Source organism: Chelon labrosus (genome assembly GCF_963514085.1).
Source record: "Chelon labrosus genome assembly, chromosome: 20".
Lineage (NCBI taxonomy): Eukaryota > Metazoa > Chordata > Actinopteri > Mugiliformes > Mugilidae > Chelon > Chelon labrosus.
The window spans coordinates 2,884,686-2,900,093 of NC_140353.1; the positions used below are offsets into that span (position 1 = coordinate 2,884,686).

The 15,408-nt window shown below is 43.6% G+C and overlaps 2 protein-coding genes across 3 annotated transcripts; one reads left to right on the forward strand and one right to left on the reverse strand.

Annotated features, from left to right (window-relative positions):
• Nucleotides 1–331: 331 nt before the first annotated feature.
• On the forward strand, nt 332–2,948 carry LOC311505733 (uncharacterized protein). 2 transcript variants are annotated; one of them, XM_084569460.1, is made up of 3 exons: nt 332–526; nt 674–1,516; nt 1,838–2,948. In XM_084569460.1, exons 1-3 carry the CDS (start codon nt 517–519, stop codon nt 2,545–2,547), a joined length of 1,563 nt encoding a protein of 520 aa, XP_084425586.1. In that variant the 5' UTR covers nt 332–516; the 3' UTR covers nt 2,548–2,948. The 2 variants fall into 2 exon arrangements, with proteins under 2 accessions (XP_084425586.1, XP_084425587.1); XM_084569461.1 differs by having other exon boundaries at nt 677–1,516.
• Nucleotides 2,949–3,381: 433 nt separating this feature from the next.
• On the reverse strand, nt 3,382–5,515 carry cfd (complement factor D (adipsin)). Its single transcript, XM_084569717.1, has 5 exons — nt 5,210–5,515; nt 4,915–5,071; nt 4,598–4,739; nt 4,191–4,481; nt 3,382–3,806 (listed from the first exon to the last, which is right to left on the reverse strand). Exons 1-5 carry the CDS (start codon nt 5,337–5,339, stop codon nt 3,627–3,629), a joined length of 900 nt encoding a protein of 299 aa, XP_084425843.1. The 5' UTR covers nt 5,340–5,515; the 3' UTR covers nt 3,382–3,626.
• Nucleotides 5,516–15,408: the final 9,893 nt, after the last annotated feature.

Genomic DNA, 15,408 nt, shown 5'->3' on the forward strand with positions numbered 1-15,408 from the left:
GACATAGATGTATCAACAGTTTTGGGACATAAACTGCAAACAGAGTTAGGTTTTGTCATCCCAGACCAATAAAGGGCAGAGTTGTGGCCTTGGTTTTGTTAATGGTTAAAGGCAGATTTTATCTTAGGTCTGTAGTAGTTTATGTTTATGTTTGTGTAAAGTATTCAGTGAGCAATTATGTGTTTGTGTGAAAGAGAAAGTTGTTCTGTGCATGTTGGTATGGAATGATATCAAGTAGCCTGCATGTCTTTTCAACTAAAGCAGTTTTCATTGAGGCAAAGACAGGGCACAGTTCTTTTGTATTCTCAAGCATGAGGAAAACACACGTTCATTCCAGTTTGAAACGTGGAATGCACTTCCTTGACAACGGCTCTGCGGGTGCCACATGAAATCAGGAAGAGTCTCTCCTTTCAGACTTTATAATGCTTGTTTGGGAGCCTGAGAATCCAGTTCAAGGTGTCATCCTGAGCTGACAAGGACCTCTGGGCAGACTTGCTGGAGCACCTGCGAGAAATCATGTCCCCCGGTGAGTAACTATTTTCTGTAAATTAATGTTTTCAGAAATTCTTAACGCAATCAGTAGCTAGGAGAACTTTGTTTTAATTATCAATATAATTATCACTTAGTCTGAGCTTTCATAAAATCACTAATAACCCATTGCTGTGTTGTTCAGCAGACAGTCTATCTAACACAAGGCAGAGGATGGTGGTCGTTTCTGCGGTGGAAGTATGGGCCTCTCTGAAATCTCTGCTGCAGGATAGCTCTGGGGAGAAGAGTCCCCAGTCAAAGTTTAGTTCTCTGGGGTCAAACCAAGTATGTGATTTGACAGTGGAGGGTAACTTGATCAGCTTGCACTATGCAGATTTAAAAGAAGACATGACCGAGGAATGCATCAGCCAGACATTGGATGGCTGCTTCAAGTCTTGCACAGAAGGAATCAGGTCATTCCTGCTGCTGATCCAAGGTGGATATTACACAAAGAGGGACAGAAGAATGGTAGAGATCCTGCAGGCCCAGTTTGGAGCTGAGGCTTTGAAATACCTGGTCATCCTCTCAGTGGAGAACGGAGAGGTTGTCGACACACTGGACGACATCCTCCTCGATCTGATCAACATGTGTGACGGCAGGTATTCCCGCGTCGCGTCGTCTGCCCCGAGTGACGGGCTGCGCGCGCTGCTCGAGATGGTCGACTACATGCTGGCCGAAAACGGCGTGACCGGTTACACCGACGCCACGCTGGCTGCCGTCAGGAAAAGGAGCACGGAGAACTCGGCGATGAACATGCTCAAGCAGAAGGTGCAGGAGGCCGAGGAGAAGGAGCAGGCCTTCAGACTGCTGATCCAGCAGCAAGAGGACAGGAGAGCCAGGGAGGTGGAGGAGCTGCAGGCGAAGCATGCTGAGGAGAGAAAGAAGGAGGCGGCTGAAAGGAAGCAGTATGAGACGAAAAGAGAGGGCCTGGAGGAGGCTGTGATGAGCCATAGGTCCATGTTGCAGTTTCATAAGGCCGCTCCTAATGGTAAGAGTTACTTTTCAGTTGCTTAGTCATGACTAGACTGTATTTCAAATACTTATCTTTGCACAAAAACACAGGAACATGTCATGTTGCAGAATAATACTTATCTCACACAACTTTTCCTTGAATGTTTTGACACTCTGATGCAGCAATGTCTCACTGGGGGGTGATATAGTTGCACATTTCACCCCTAGTATCAAATATTTAGTTTTGCACATAGTTTTACACATAGTTTTGCAAAGACAACTTCAGCATTTTTTTGTTGTAATGTTACTAAAGATGCTTTCTAACATAGAGTTTCTTTCCCCCTTTTTTGGCTTTAAGATGAAGCAAAGAAGATATCCGTCATCCTGCTGGGCCTCTCAGGCAGCGGAAAGTCTTCTGCTCTGAATCTAATCGTAGACAGAGCAGATAATCAGTACTCCGTTAACGGGTCCAGTCACGAACCAGCCCCACCAACTTTGTCTTGTGAGAGAAAGGAGGCGCTGGCAGCCGGGAGGCAGCTCATCCTGGTGGACACCCCAGAGCTGTGGGATGAAGACGGAGTAGAGAACGTAGAGCTGGTGAAGGACTGCCTGGCTCTGGCCCTGCCCGGACCCCATGTCTTCCTGCTGGTCCTCCAGGTGGGGCGCTTCACCCAGGGAGAGTGCGAGATGCTCGGGCACCTGCTGAAGATCTTTGGCAGAGAGTTTGCGGAGCACGCCATCGTCCTGTTCGTTCAGTTTGAGGCCAACCAGTACCGGCCTCAGAAGATCAACGACTACGTGACCGGGGCCCATTCAACCCTGCAGGAGCTCATCCGGAAGTGCGGCTGTCGCTACTACGAGCTGAACATTACAAAGAGCCAGAATGCTTTGAGCTACCCTCAGGTGAAAGATCTCCTCGCAGGAATCAACAAACTGGTGGCCTCGCACGGGGGACGCCCCTACTCGACGAAGAGATTTTCCGTGCAGGAGCTGCAGAACAGGAATAATGTGATTGAAGACAGGAAGGAGGGGGCGCTGGAAGACAACTACTTATTAAGGGGTGATTAATTTCTGCTCTCATATGCAGAGGGAAAGAATGATGCAATGAAATACAATGCATCAACCAAGCATTTAATGTTATCTCTGTGACTCTTCTTATGTTTGTTTTTCTTTGTATTGATATGTCGATTCAGTTATGCGCTTGAGCTGCCAGCGCAGATATTTTCAGTATGATTGAATTACATTCCAAATGCTGTTTTTTTTTTTTTTTTATATGATATCATGGTTTGATGTTCAAAGGTAGATCACATGCACAAAATTTCCACTCTGAATGATTTGCTTCCAAACAGATCGTATTTACATGGCTTATTTCCTCCTGAAAAATCAAACTGCACGCTGAACACAAGTCAGACGAGTCGGACGAACGCATCAGGATTTCTTTCCCGTCTGTTTATCCGTGCAAAGCAGAGCAGAGGGAGGGAGGGAGGGAGGGAAGGGGGAAGAGCAAAAGCTGAGCTGTAGATTTGACTCCCTGCAGGACGCACCCGTCGGTATGCAGGCTGACAAGTTCACCAGATTTACTTGTTGATATCTCGATTGCCCAAGAGTTCCATCCTTGAGGGCCTGCCTCCAAATGCACTCACTTGCCAACAAACTGACACAACTGCATAAAAATAACGCCGATGTGAAATTGTGTCAAGATTTGATTGTAGCCGTTATTGCGTAACTCTTGCTTTAACGCTGTTGTAGGTATGCTTTAATGTCTTGTGGTTTTTATTATTTAGCTTTAGTCTGCTCTGTAATGTCTTACTTTAGGGGCTTTTATGTTGTTGTTTCTTTTTTTTTTTACTTCATGTGACGCTGATTGTACAAAACTACTAAAGAATTACATGACAGCAGAGATGAGATCAAGTGTATTTTATTAATGCCTTCATACATTTGATAAAATAATGTGAATTTTATTGTTGCAGGTTTGTACAGGTGGTTTCATTATGTCCATTATGCTGGACATCTATCCCTAAAGACATGTGCTAGTTACAAATGAGCAACGCATGTAATAAACACAGCAGCTTCATGTGTAATAACCAGTGACTGAGAAGAAGCAGAAGCTGTGGAGGAGACAGCTGTGCGAATGCGCCCTCCTTTATTTAACTGCTCGGTGTCGGTTCCACGATCGACTCCACGCCCATGGTTCTGTCGATCCACTCGGTGTAGTGGGAGATGATGGTGTAGATTCCAGGCTTCTTCACCTGGCCACACTTCTTCCCTCCGTTGGAGGTGATGCCCACTGCGACGCCGTTGTAGAGCAGCGGACCGCCAGAGTCGCCCTGGGAGAGAAGAGGAAAGAAAAGCGAACAAACGTGAAAGGCCGTCGCTGTGTTTAAATCTGCATCTGACGCTGGGTGATTCCCATTAGGGAGCAGCTAGGGCCGTGTGGTCCCAGATAACAGGACCATTCAAGGGGCTTCGTGGAGATTATATCAAGCCACAGGAGGTGCTTTACCTGGTATGCTGCAGTAAAAACAAATAAACACATAAAAATCTAACTTTCTCTGGACAATATCTGACTTGTGATATCAGAAATCCTTTCCTTTTCTCCTTTAAGCCTCTCTCCTTTTCTGTACATGGATTTCTGCAGTATGAGCAACAGTAGCATTAGAGACGTGGTTAATCTTAGCTCCCTGATGAACAACAAAGGAGCTGAAACTTACATCACAGCTGTCTTCTTTCTCGTGTGGTTGATCACAGGGGTCTGGGCACACCCTGTGCGCACATATCATGTTATCGGTGAACTTTCTGCCAAAGTAGTCGCTGCGCTTGCACCGCTTGGAGCTCATGACCTCGATGACCACCTCTTTGAGCTTGTCCGGTCTGGTCCCCAGGTTGTCGGTGGACCCCCAGCCGGCCGTCTCGACCTCGGCGTCGATGCCGGGGTTTGTGCCGCCGGCTCGCAGGAACTCCAAGGCTTTCACAGCCTCGGTGACGTTAATAGGATGATTTAGCTGCAAAAAAAAATCAAATGTGACTGTTTGATTTCACAGTTAGAGTTCGGTTTATAACCTCTTACTAGAATAACAACAACTTTAGGCAGATTGCTGGCTAAAAAACACACACTTACTTTGATTAAAGCAATGTCGTTATCGTAATTTATCTCGTTGAAGTCTGGATGATTGTGAAGTTCCATAATATCAAAGGTTTGCTTTGTCTCTTCAGATTCACTCAGAGAATGTATACCAAGCACAACTATCCTTCCATTTGCCCTGTTAAAAAAGAAAAAGCAATAATACCGTACTGAATAATCAACACATGCCTCCATAAAACCATCGTCGGCTCCAAAACAGAAACACTCGCGCATAGAGAGACCACGAGATTTGACCCAATCTGACAGTTTCCGTCGTCCACACATTCATCAAGATTTAAAGGATGTTTCCTCACCCGGTTGGCATACAGTGTACGGCAGTCATCACCCACTGATCGGCGACCACAAAGCCTCCACATTCATGTTTCCTAGTCTCTCCTTCTTGCACCTGGATGGAGGCCATGTAGGGCCGGGAGTGGGGTGCAGCCTCCCTGCCCCCAATTATCCCCTCGCCTGAGGCAGTTAGAGGAAAAATTTACATTCTGACACCAGCACCAGTGTAGATTTGGAGAAAAAGTTGCATTAACGGCACAATAACACAGTCTGAAATGATATAGGGCAAATCTAAAGGATGAATCATTGAAGACTTACTCTGCAGAACGAAGGCAAAAAGGAAAAAAGCAGCACCAACGAGCGCTTCCCTCTCTGACACCATGATGCCGTCTGACTGACCCAAAAGAAGCAAGTGTCCTGTTTTAAAGGTTCGAAAGAGAGGAAACATAAATCAAGCTGCTGTTGCGCAAACATAACACGAGTGGGAGTCTGACTATCCTCCCGTACTCCTGTTTCCTGGAACCAGAAGCAGGAAAGCATAAAACACGTTCTTGAATTTGTTTTTATTTTATTGGATCTTTTTCTTTTTTTTCAAATGTTCTTTAAATCCAGATGAACAAAGCATTAAGGTTTCATTAACGGGTGACTTTTCAATCAGAGCTTAACGCACCTCATCAGACGTGACGTTAATTCAAACCCAGTCCTGACCTCAGGCACCTGAACACAGCGCTCTCAGGAAGACGACGTAAACTTCTTATCTTCCCGTAAACGGAGCAGGAAAACAAACCAGAGGGGAACACGGTCATAAAATGTGTTACCCAGTGATTAGCAGTGTTGTGCTCACTCATTCCAATGTGCAACACATATCTACAAGACGTTAATGTTGAGGATGTAGTGATAATCCAGCAAGACTTTGGTGCAATTTGACGAAAGGGAAGAATCTGAGACGTACAAATTCAGTCAAGGACATAATTTCTAATATATGTCTTTAACAACATGTGAAGACCTCAGTAGAAAGGATAAAACATCTTGAACAGTGTTTGGAGTTTGGAGACATTTCAATGGTTTAAATTTTCATTAATATTTAACATGCATCAGGATCAACACTATTATGGCTTCAGATAAAAAAATACTGATCTGCATTCACAATGACAGTCAGTCTAGTCCGGTCCAGTTGGTCTATACCTGAGTCACCAGAAAGTTCCTATACACCGATCAGCCATAACATTAAAACCACTGACAGGAGAAGTGAATAACATTGATCATCTTGTGACAATTCAATGTTCTGCTGGGAAACTTTTGGACCTGGCATTCATTGGTGTAGATGTTACTTAGACGTGTAGCACCCACCTAGACCAGACCAGGCACCCCCACCCCATAGCAATGACACTCCTTGATGGCAGCAGCCATCCCCAGCAGGATGCAGTCTGACACAGATATACACACAAAAACACTTTAGGAACAACTAAAAAAAAAACATGAAGAACAGCACAAGGTGTTGACCTGGCCTCCAAATTCACTAGATCCCAAACTGATCAAGTATCTGTGGGATGATCCACAGAGGCCCCTCCCCTCAAAGGCCCCCCAACTAACAACATTCTGTTGCCAGACACCACAGGACACCCTCAGAAGGCCCATGTCCATTCTCTGATGAGACACAACTGTTTTGGAGGTGGTCATGATCTTATGCCTGATCGCAAATGTGAGTTATTGTTATTTGTAGAAACGTGAAGCCAGTGCGGTGTCTGCAGCACCTGAGCAGATAAATGACGTAACCTAAATCCTCTCTGACTTCAACACCTTGTGTCCAGATATTAACAGAACCTGACAGCAGCATCAGTTCTCTCCAGCCGTCTTCAGTGAGGTGATAGTAGATTGATAACATGTTAGAGCAGGACTGTGGAAGCTCTCACGTGAAGCCATTGATTCAGTAGGATATTTTTTTTGGTGCTGTAACCGCTGCTTGCAATGGTGTGTAATTATTCTCTGTGTGAAAGACGATCCAGCTTGTGAAGGACCTGAAGCTCCACCACTGACGTGTGTCCTTTTCAATACAGGTCAGGACGTCACCTGTCAAAGGGTTTTTTTATGCTCCAAAGAAACTGTAATTACCAGTTATTAGTTCCCACCAACTGTCTCAAATGTAATATTCCACCTTTATTTCCAAAGTTTTCTAAACTTTTTCATTTAATTTCTTTGTTTTCATGAGGATCCACTCAAACCGTGCCCCTTTATTCAAGCAGCTCAGAGAAAATGCCGTTTAACTAAAAACCTCTTGGCTGCTGTTTGGACAGAATAATCCGGCTGTGAACGCATAAAGAAATATTGCCGTGGGTCTGGAACATTTCTGTTTGGGGTGGAGTCACGGGGGCAGATTTAGGAGTCAAACATTTTATCCAGGGAGCATATCTTAAAGTTGTTTGGTTTCATAAGGGGCTGTTGCACCTGGTAATTATTTTTATGGCGGGCGTCCTGTCAACTTCAATTTATTTGTTCCCCTCATACCACCAGCCTGTGCCTGTGGTTTTCAATGGACTGTAGCGCTGCTTTGTTCTCTTAAATATACTCTACATTTAAAAAGTCTTAAATCATTAAGCGTGCACATCAAAGGACGCAGAAATATTCACACACAACCCGTCATCTGCTCCACGATGCTTTTCAATCATTGTTCATGCACTAAACCGTGGAGTAGAAGAGAGCGATGAGGTTAGGTTGGCACCAGACAGTTAAAAGATTTATAAATAATTCAGACTCAGATTCAGAGTCAAATAACTTTATTTGTCCCCATGGGGACGATTTAACGCACATGTGTGACGTGAAAACAAACAAACTGAAGAAGTGACTGAAATCGAGAAGACCTACCAGTGGCTGGAAAAGACGGGACTTAGAGACAGCACAGAGGCACTAATCATGGCAGCACAAGAACAGGCCCTAGGTACAAGAGCCATAGAGGCCAAGATCTAAGAGGAGATCAGACCCAGGGTGCCCTGAGACAGTCCAGCACATAGTAGCAGGGTGTAAGATGCTAGCTGGGTCAGCGTACATGGAGAGACACAACCAAGTGGCTGGTTAGTGTACAGGAACATCTGTACCCAGTATGGAATAGAAGTACCCAAATCCCAATGGACCGCACCACAGAAGGTGGCTGAGAACAACAGGGCCAAGGTTCTGTGGGACTTCAGCTTCCAGACTGACAAACAGGTCCTGGCTAACCAACCGGACATAGTGGTGGTAGACAAAAAGCAGAAGAAGGCGGTGGTGATAGATGTGGTGATACCATCAGACGCCAACAACAGGAAGAAGGAACACGAAAAGACTGAAAAGTGCCAAGGGTTGAAAGAACAGCTGGAGCAGATGTGGAAGGTCAAGGCGAGCGTGGTCCCCGTGGTAGTAGGAGCACTCGGGACAGTGACCCCCAAACTGGGGGAGTGGCTCCAACAGATCCCAGGAACAACATCTGAAGCCTCAGTCCAGAAGAGCGCATATATCAGTATCTTAGCAAACAGCTCTGTTGGAGCCACTCCCCCAGTTTGGGGGTCACTGTCCCGAGTGCTCCTACTACCGCAGGGACCACCCTCACCTTGACCTTCCACATCTGTTCCAGCTGTTCTTTACTGATACTGATACTGATATATTCAGATTCTACACGTACACTTTAGTCAGATGTATGTATCTATGACAGATGTATGTTTATCTCGTTTTCCTGCTGTTCTCTGTCTCTACCTGGCCGGCCTTAGGCAGATGGGTCCTTCCATATGAGCTTAAGGGTTTCAGGCTGCATATAGTAAAGCGTCTTGAGACAATTTCATATTGTTATTGACACCATATGAATAAAACTGAATTGAAATGTTGCCTGTGTCTGCAAGGAAGAAACTTGGATATTACTCTCAAAGTGTAAAATGATGTCCGACAGACATTGACATTTTAATTTATGTAATTCAATCCCAGGTTAAACATATCCTCTGTAGGACACGGGGTTAAATGTTGCACATGCGTTTTTAAACCTTTCATAGTTTGATGCTGACACACGGAGGCAGACAGAGGAACAGGTCGGTTTTGTAAAATCCAGACTTACATCGCCCTCTGCAGGATTAAAGAAGAACAGCAGCATGTAGATGGAAACAAACAGGCTCATCAGTGCAGATGTAAAGTAAATTTAAATAGTAAATACTTTGCTGTAAGTTTTAGGTTTAGGTGGAGTTACGGTAAAGAGACTGAACGTTAAACAGTAAATTACGCAAACAAATGTGTTATTGAACTAGATGCCAGTTTATTATTATTATTATAGACATTTGCTCTGAAAATGGGCCTATTATGATAATTAAAGTGGCACAGATGCTTACTAAGAGCTGCCTTTCCTAATGCCCTTGACCTGACACTGATCATGTGATTTTATTACCGTAAAGTGAGTGGAAATGATGCGTGTGCAGGAGTTTTGTTGTAACATTTTCCTCCTCGTTGCCAATTAAGTCATGAGTCATGAACTTACAATTACATGTTGAGGAGGATATAATAGTTGGAAATTACAGGTTAAAAACTGACAAAAAAAACAACATCTGTATCCACCTGGATGGAGGATTTACCAACTTTTTTTATTATTAATTTATTTATCACATTACACTGCATCACATTACAGCTGATATAAAGTTTATTTAGAGTCACGCACGCGTCCCACACGGCGGCTGAGTGACACGAGTTGATCATCAACATTTCTAATTGCTTTGCTGCACCCCCCCCCCCCCTCGGTTTCGATCATCACTCAGGCATTGTTGTGGTTGCCATGGAGACGAATTAAACCTGCAACCGTAGCCTGGAGCGGCTAAGCCCACCCAGCCAGGGATACAGTGTGTGTGTGTGTGTGTGTGTGTATCTGCTCATCCATGTGTGTGGTCTGGCACTGAACCAGTTATCAGTGGTGAGTTAACAGACTCATTTTCAACTTCATGTTTTCTAAATGTTTCATTGCTCTCTCTCTCCCTCTCTCCCTCTCTGTCTTCCTCGCTCGCTCATTCCACCTCTGCGTCTCATTCTCAGACACTGAGTCAGCGTGGCTGGCTGTCAGTCTGTCTGGCAGGCTGCTCCTTCCATCAATCAGTTTGTCTGTCTTCTTCTTCTTATTCATTCAGCTCGACTCTCTGTTTACGTCTCTGATCTCTCCTCTGATTGGCTGCAGTTCATTTCGCCTTGAGAGCTTATTCTCCCTCAAAGGACGCAGACAACCGCAGCAGCTACGCTTCAAATACAAATATACAGAGCGGAATATAAACTGATGCTAATGCCTATAATCCAAATGCACGCAGAAAAAAATAGTTCTTAATTATGACCACCTGACTAATATTGTGCAGGTCTCCCTTGTTGTGACTCACAAGAAAAAGGACATAGGGCTTCTGAGGGTGTCCTGTGGTGACTGGGGCCTTTGAGGGGAGGGGCCTCTGTGGATCATCCCACAGATACGTGATCAGTTTGGGATCTAGTGAATTTGGAGACCAGGTCAACACGTTGTGATGTTCTTCATGTTTTGTTGAGTTGTTCCTAAAGTGTTTTTGTGAGTTTTGCTGCTGGGGATGGCTGCTGCCATCAAGGAGTGTCATTGCTATGGGGTGGGGGTGCCTGGTCTGGTCTAGGTGGGTGCTACATGTCTAAGTAACATCCACACCAATGAATGCCAGGTCCAAACGTTTCTCAGCAGAACATTGAATTGTCACAAGATGATTTAAACGTTATTCACTTCACCTGTCAGTGGTTTTAATGTTGTGGCTGATCGGTGTATATAAGAGGGGCTTTACGCAGCAAGGCATTTAAATGACATATAGTTCAGATATTGCATCTTTGTTGAGCTATGAGCTGTGTTCACCTCTCAGTTTAACTATGTCTTCAGATTAGTTCTATTAAGCTGCAGATGATTCTAACTGGGATATAATTAGTTGAACAAATCATATTTTGCAGTAAAAAGTTAAAATTTTCTACGATGCATGAGGAAATACCTGCAACTTAAATGTTAAAAAAATAAAAAAATAAAAATAAAAAAATAAATACAGATTGACCGTGTTTTAATTGCTGCTGCCACACATACAAAAACATTGTGAGCAACTTCAAGGAGAGGGACTGAACCACCGACCCTGTGATGAGTTCATGGGGATGTGGTTTCAAAAGCATCTCACAGATAAAAACATACACAATAAAAAATGAGTGTGTTACCCGGGGACACTCCGGGGATCGAGCCACCGACCCTGCGGTTATGTGCAATCACGCACACACACAAAAATAAACAAACACATGGAGAAATTCAGCTCTACTCCAGGTGAACAACAACACCTGCTGCATGTGCACTCCCAGATATAACCATGAGTTTTAAACCTTTTAAAAGAAATTCTGTTTGGTTTAAACCAAATTCACAAATATGCTTCTTTTAAACTTCAGTCTTTTTTAGAATTAATGCATTATGAGACAAATGTCTCACTGGGACACAGAGATACACAGCCTGGCCAAAAAAAAGTCACCACCAAAAAACACACACACGTCACACACTTTAATATTTCGTTGGACTACATTTAGCTTTGATTGCATCACACATTCTCTGTGGCATTGTTTCTATAATCTTCTCCAATGTCTCCAGATTTATTTCCATCCAGTGTTGCATTCATTTTTCACCAAGATCTTGTATTGATGATGGGAGAGTCTGACCACTGCACAAAGCCTTCTCCAGCACATCCCAAAGATTCTCAATGGGGTTAAGGTCTGGACTCTGTGGTGGCCAATCCATGTGTTAAAATGATGTCTCATGCTCCCTGAACCACTCTTTCACAATCTGAGCCCCATGAATCCTGGCATTGTCATCTTGGAATATGATCCATTGATGGAATAACCTGGTCATTCAGTATATTCAGGTAGTCAGCTGACCTCATTCTTTGGACACATAATGTTGCTGAACCTAGACCTGAGCAACTGCAGCAACCCCAGATCATAGCACTGCCCCCACAGGCTTGTACAGTAGACACTAGGCATGATGGGTGCATCACTTCATCTGCCTCTCTTCTTACCCTGATGCCCCCATCACTCTGGAACAGGGTGAATCTGGACTCATCAGACCACATGACCTTCTTCCATTGCTCCAGAGTCCAATCTTTATGCTCCCTAGCAAACTGAAGCCTTTTTTTCCAGTTAGCCTCACTGGTTAGTGGTTTTCTTAAGGCTACACAGCTGTTCAGTCCCAATCCCTTGAGTTCCCTTCACACTGTACGTGTGGAAATGTTCTTACTTTCACTATTAAACATAGCCCTGAGTTCTACTGTTGTTTGTCTTTGATTTGATTTGACCAAACATTCAAGTGATTGCTGATCAAGGTCAATCAGGATTTTTTCCGACCACATTTCTTCCTCTAAAATGATGGTTCTCCACTATCCTTCCAGTTTTTAATAATACGCTGGACAGTTCTTAACCCAGTTTTAGTAGTTTCTACAATCTCCTTAGATGTTTTCTCTGCTTGATGCATGCCAATGATTTGACCCTTCTCAAACAGACTAACATCTTTTCCACGACCACAGGATGTGTCTTTAGACATGGTTGTTGAAGCTACTCATTGCATCAGTTGGGATTAAATAACTTGTTGCCAGCTGAAAGATAATCACCATCACCCATGCAGTAATTATCCAATAAGATAATTAGGATGACTTCAATATTTTGGTTAAATTAAAAAAAAAATGTCTGATATGAAATACAAATCTCTTATTGTTGTTTCTTTATTGTCTCATAAAATTTGACTGTCCAGGTTTTGATTAAATGAACGAGATTACGTTTACCGAATGACTCTTCCCAGAGCAGCTTTTAAATGCTCTGATGTCAAGTAACAGAAATCCTGATAAACTTTATTAAAAGTTGAAATCTCTCCCACCGCCGTCTGCCTCTCTCCTCTCTCCTCTTCGTCCTTGCAGTCGAGCGGTGGTCGTCTCCTCGTCGCTGGCCTTGCTCCAGAACAGAGGGATTACCGTTAAACGGGTATAATCTCTCCTGTTTCCTCCATCGGCCCGGGCCCATCTGATGGGAGCCGGTGTTTAAAGGGGGCTCCACAGGACGAGACGCTCTTTAACTGTAATCTCTCTAATCTCTCTTCTTACTGCAGGCTGGGGTCTCACAGGCCCGTCATCCTCACGCGCTGCGGCTCACGGTCATATTTCACCCAAAAACCTTGTTGACAGCTTATATTTAAGCTCCAGAACATAGAGTTTTACAGTTCCTTTTCAAATACAGACCCTCTAAAAATAATTATAGTGTTTAATTAATATAATAAATTCTAGTAAATATTAAAGTAATGAGTCCGGTTTTGGTGCTTATCACTAATCTGATAAGAATTTGCTTTTATTTGGATAGAATCAATGATTAAAGCGATTTTAACAGGCTTTAGTATTCATGCATTTAGCAGGAATTTATTGTTTTAAAAAGGATTATTGTCAAGTAAGTTTTTATATTGTTAGATGCCGAGAAAAAAACCAATATTAAATTATATACATTTCAATGAGATAAAAATGAAAAATGCTAATGTGAATAAATAAATGCCAATAAATCTTAATTTCAAATGCACACGAGACATTGAATAGACTATTTTAAAATAATTTTTGGATACTCAAATGCACCTCTTTTGGAGGATTTATCAAATATTTGTTTCAGATGCATGCACCATGTTTGTGTGCATGCATGCATGAATGTGTCTGTCAGTGTTTTCCCATCAAATCATGAATCTAGTAATCTGATGCTCATCAGTGTGTGTGCATTTGCATATAATGATATGCCTACAGCATGTCTGCTCGTCCAGCCACATCTTAAAACAAATGTGTGCAGGTTTGAATGCGCCCGTGAGCGCGTGTGAAGCCCGTCAGCTCGTCTTCTCAGGAACGGTAAAATGTTTAAAAGCATTCACCTGCGATCAGTTGTTAAAGTTTTTCCCAGAAGACGTGTGTGAAAGTAACAACTCTCGCATGTGAGAGCGTCAAATCCTCCATGTTTCCCAGGAGAACGGTGAATCCTGCAAATCTGACGTTCCTCTTCCGGGTGTTTGTCCCAGGAGGATCAGCGGGAGATTCCACCTTTCCCACATTGCTCCTTGATCCACCTGACTCCTCCTCGCCTCACCCATAAGCCTTGGCTTTTGTCCCCATCTGCGCAGGGCGCTCAGTTTGTTTGTACATCCAGGCAGCGTGGTGAGAACGTACGGCGGTCCCACAAAACTCCCGACTGGCTGCACACATTCCCACAAAGACAGAAAACGTGCCTGGAAACACCTCATGGAGAGGATACAACAGGATGTAACGGTGTAATTACAGTGGAGGAATCAATATTAATCCCAAAATAAGCAGCTCAACTTAAAATGTATTTGTAAAAAGAAGCTCTCCCATATCTCTGAGGTCAACTCATGAGTACACTTCTGTCACACATTTGGTAAAATAGATACATGGTTCAGGTTTTAGACAGAAAATTAAGTCTAGAGACAATCAGCCACATTATTATGACCACTGGCTGGAGAAGTGAATAACATTGACCATCTTGTGACAATTCAGTGTTCTGCTGGGAAACTTCTGGACCTGGTATTCATTGGTGTGGATGTTACTTAGACATGTAGCACCCACCTAGACCAGACCAGGCACCCCCACCCCATAGCAATGACACTCCTTGATGGCAGCAGCCATCCCCATCAGCAAAACTCATAAAAACACTTTAGGAACAACTAAAAAAAAAACATGAAGAACAGCACAAGGTGTTGACCTGGCCTCCAAATTCACTACATCCCAAACTGATCAAGTATCTGTGGGATGATCCACAGAGGCCCCTCCCCTCAAAGACACACACTAACAACATTGTGTTGCCAGACACCACAGGACACCCTCAGAAGACCCATGTCCATTCTCTGATGAGTCACCACAGGGAGACCGATACAATATTAGGAAGGTGGTCATAATCTTATGGCTGATTGACATGTAAAATATTTAAGTCACTTTTTTTTCTCCATTTTCATTGTTTGTACTATGAGAATGTGATTGATAAGGAAGATGGAGTCAGTTTTTCATACGTCTACATTTACACACTTACTGACTTGGAACATACAGATCAATTCTTTGTTGTAGTCGGCATTGTGGACCTGCAGAAACTGATCCACAAAAAGATGTCATCATCATTGTGAAAATCTTGAAACCATCAGCCCGTTTCTTCATTACTCTGCAAGAAGGAGTAGTCTCCTCTAGTTTTGCCTCCACGTACTCACAGGCTCTCTGCAGACCGAGCTTGCAGACGACTGTGCAAAGGCTGACATTGTCCGTTTTCTCAAACAGCCGCTGACATGCCATTTCCAATTACACTGAACAGAAACGCCGCAAAAGTCGTTAACATCCAACTTTCTGCATGCACACTTAATTAAAGAGTTTGAGTGGATGTAAATGGAACGAGAGCTCATCTCCTTTGAACCTTAGGTCGCAAACCTGTCAGTCAGCCTTCACGAATGCTCTCGTCTTACCTGGGAAGGACTTTTG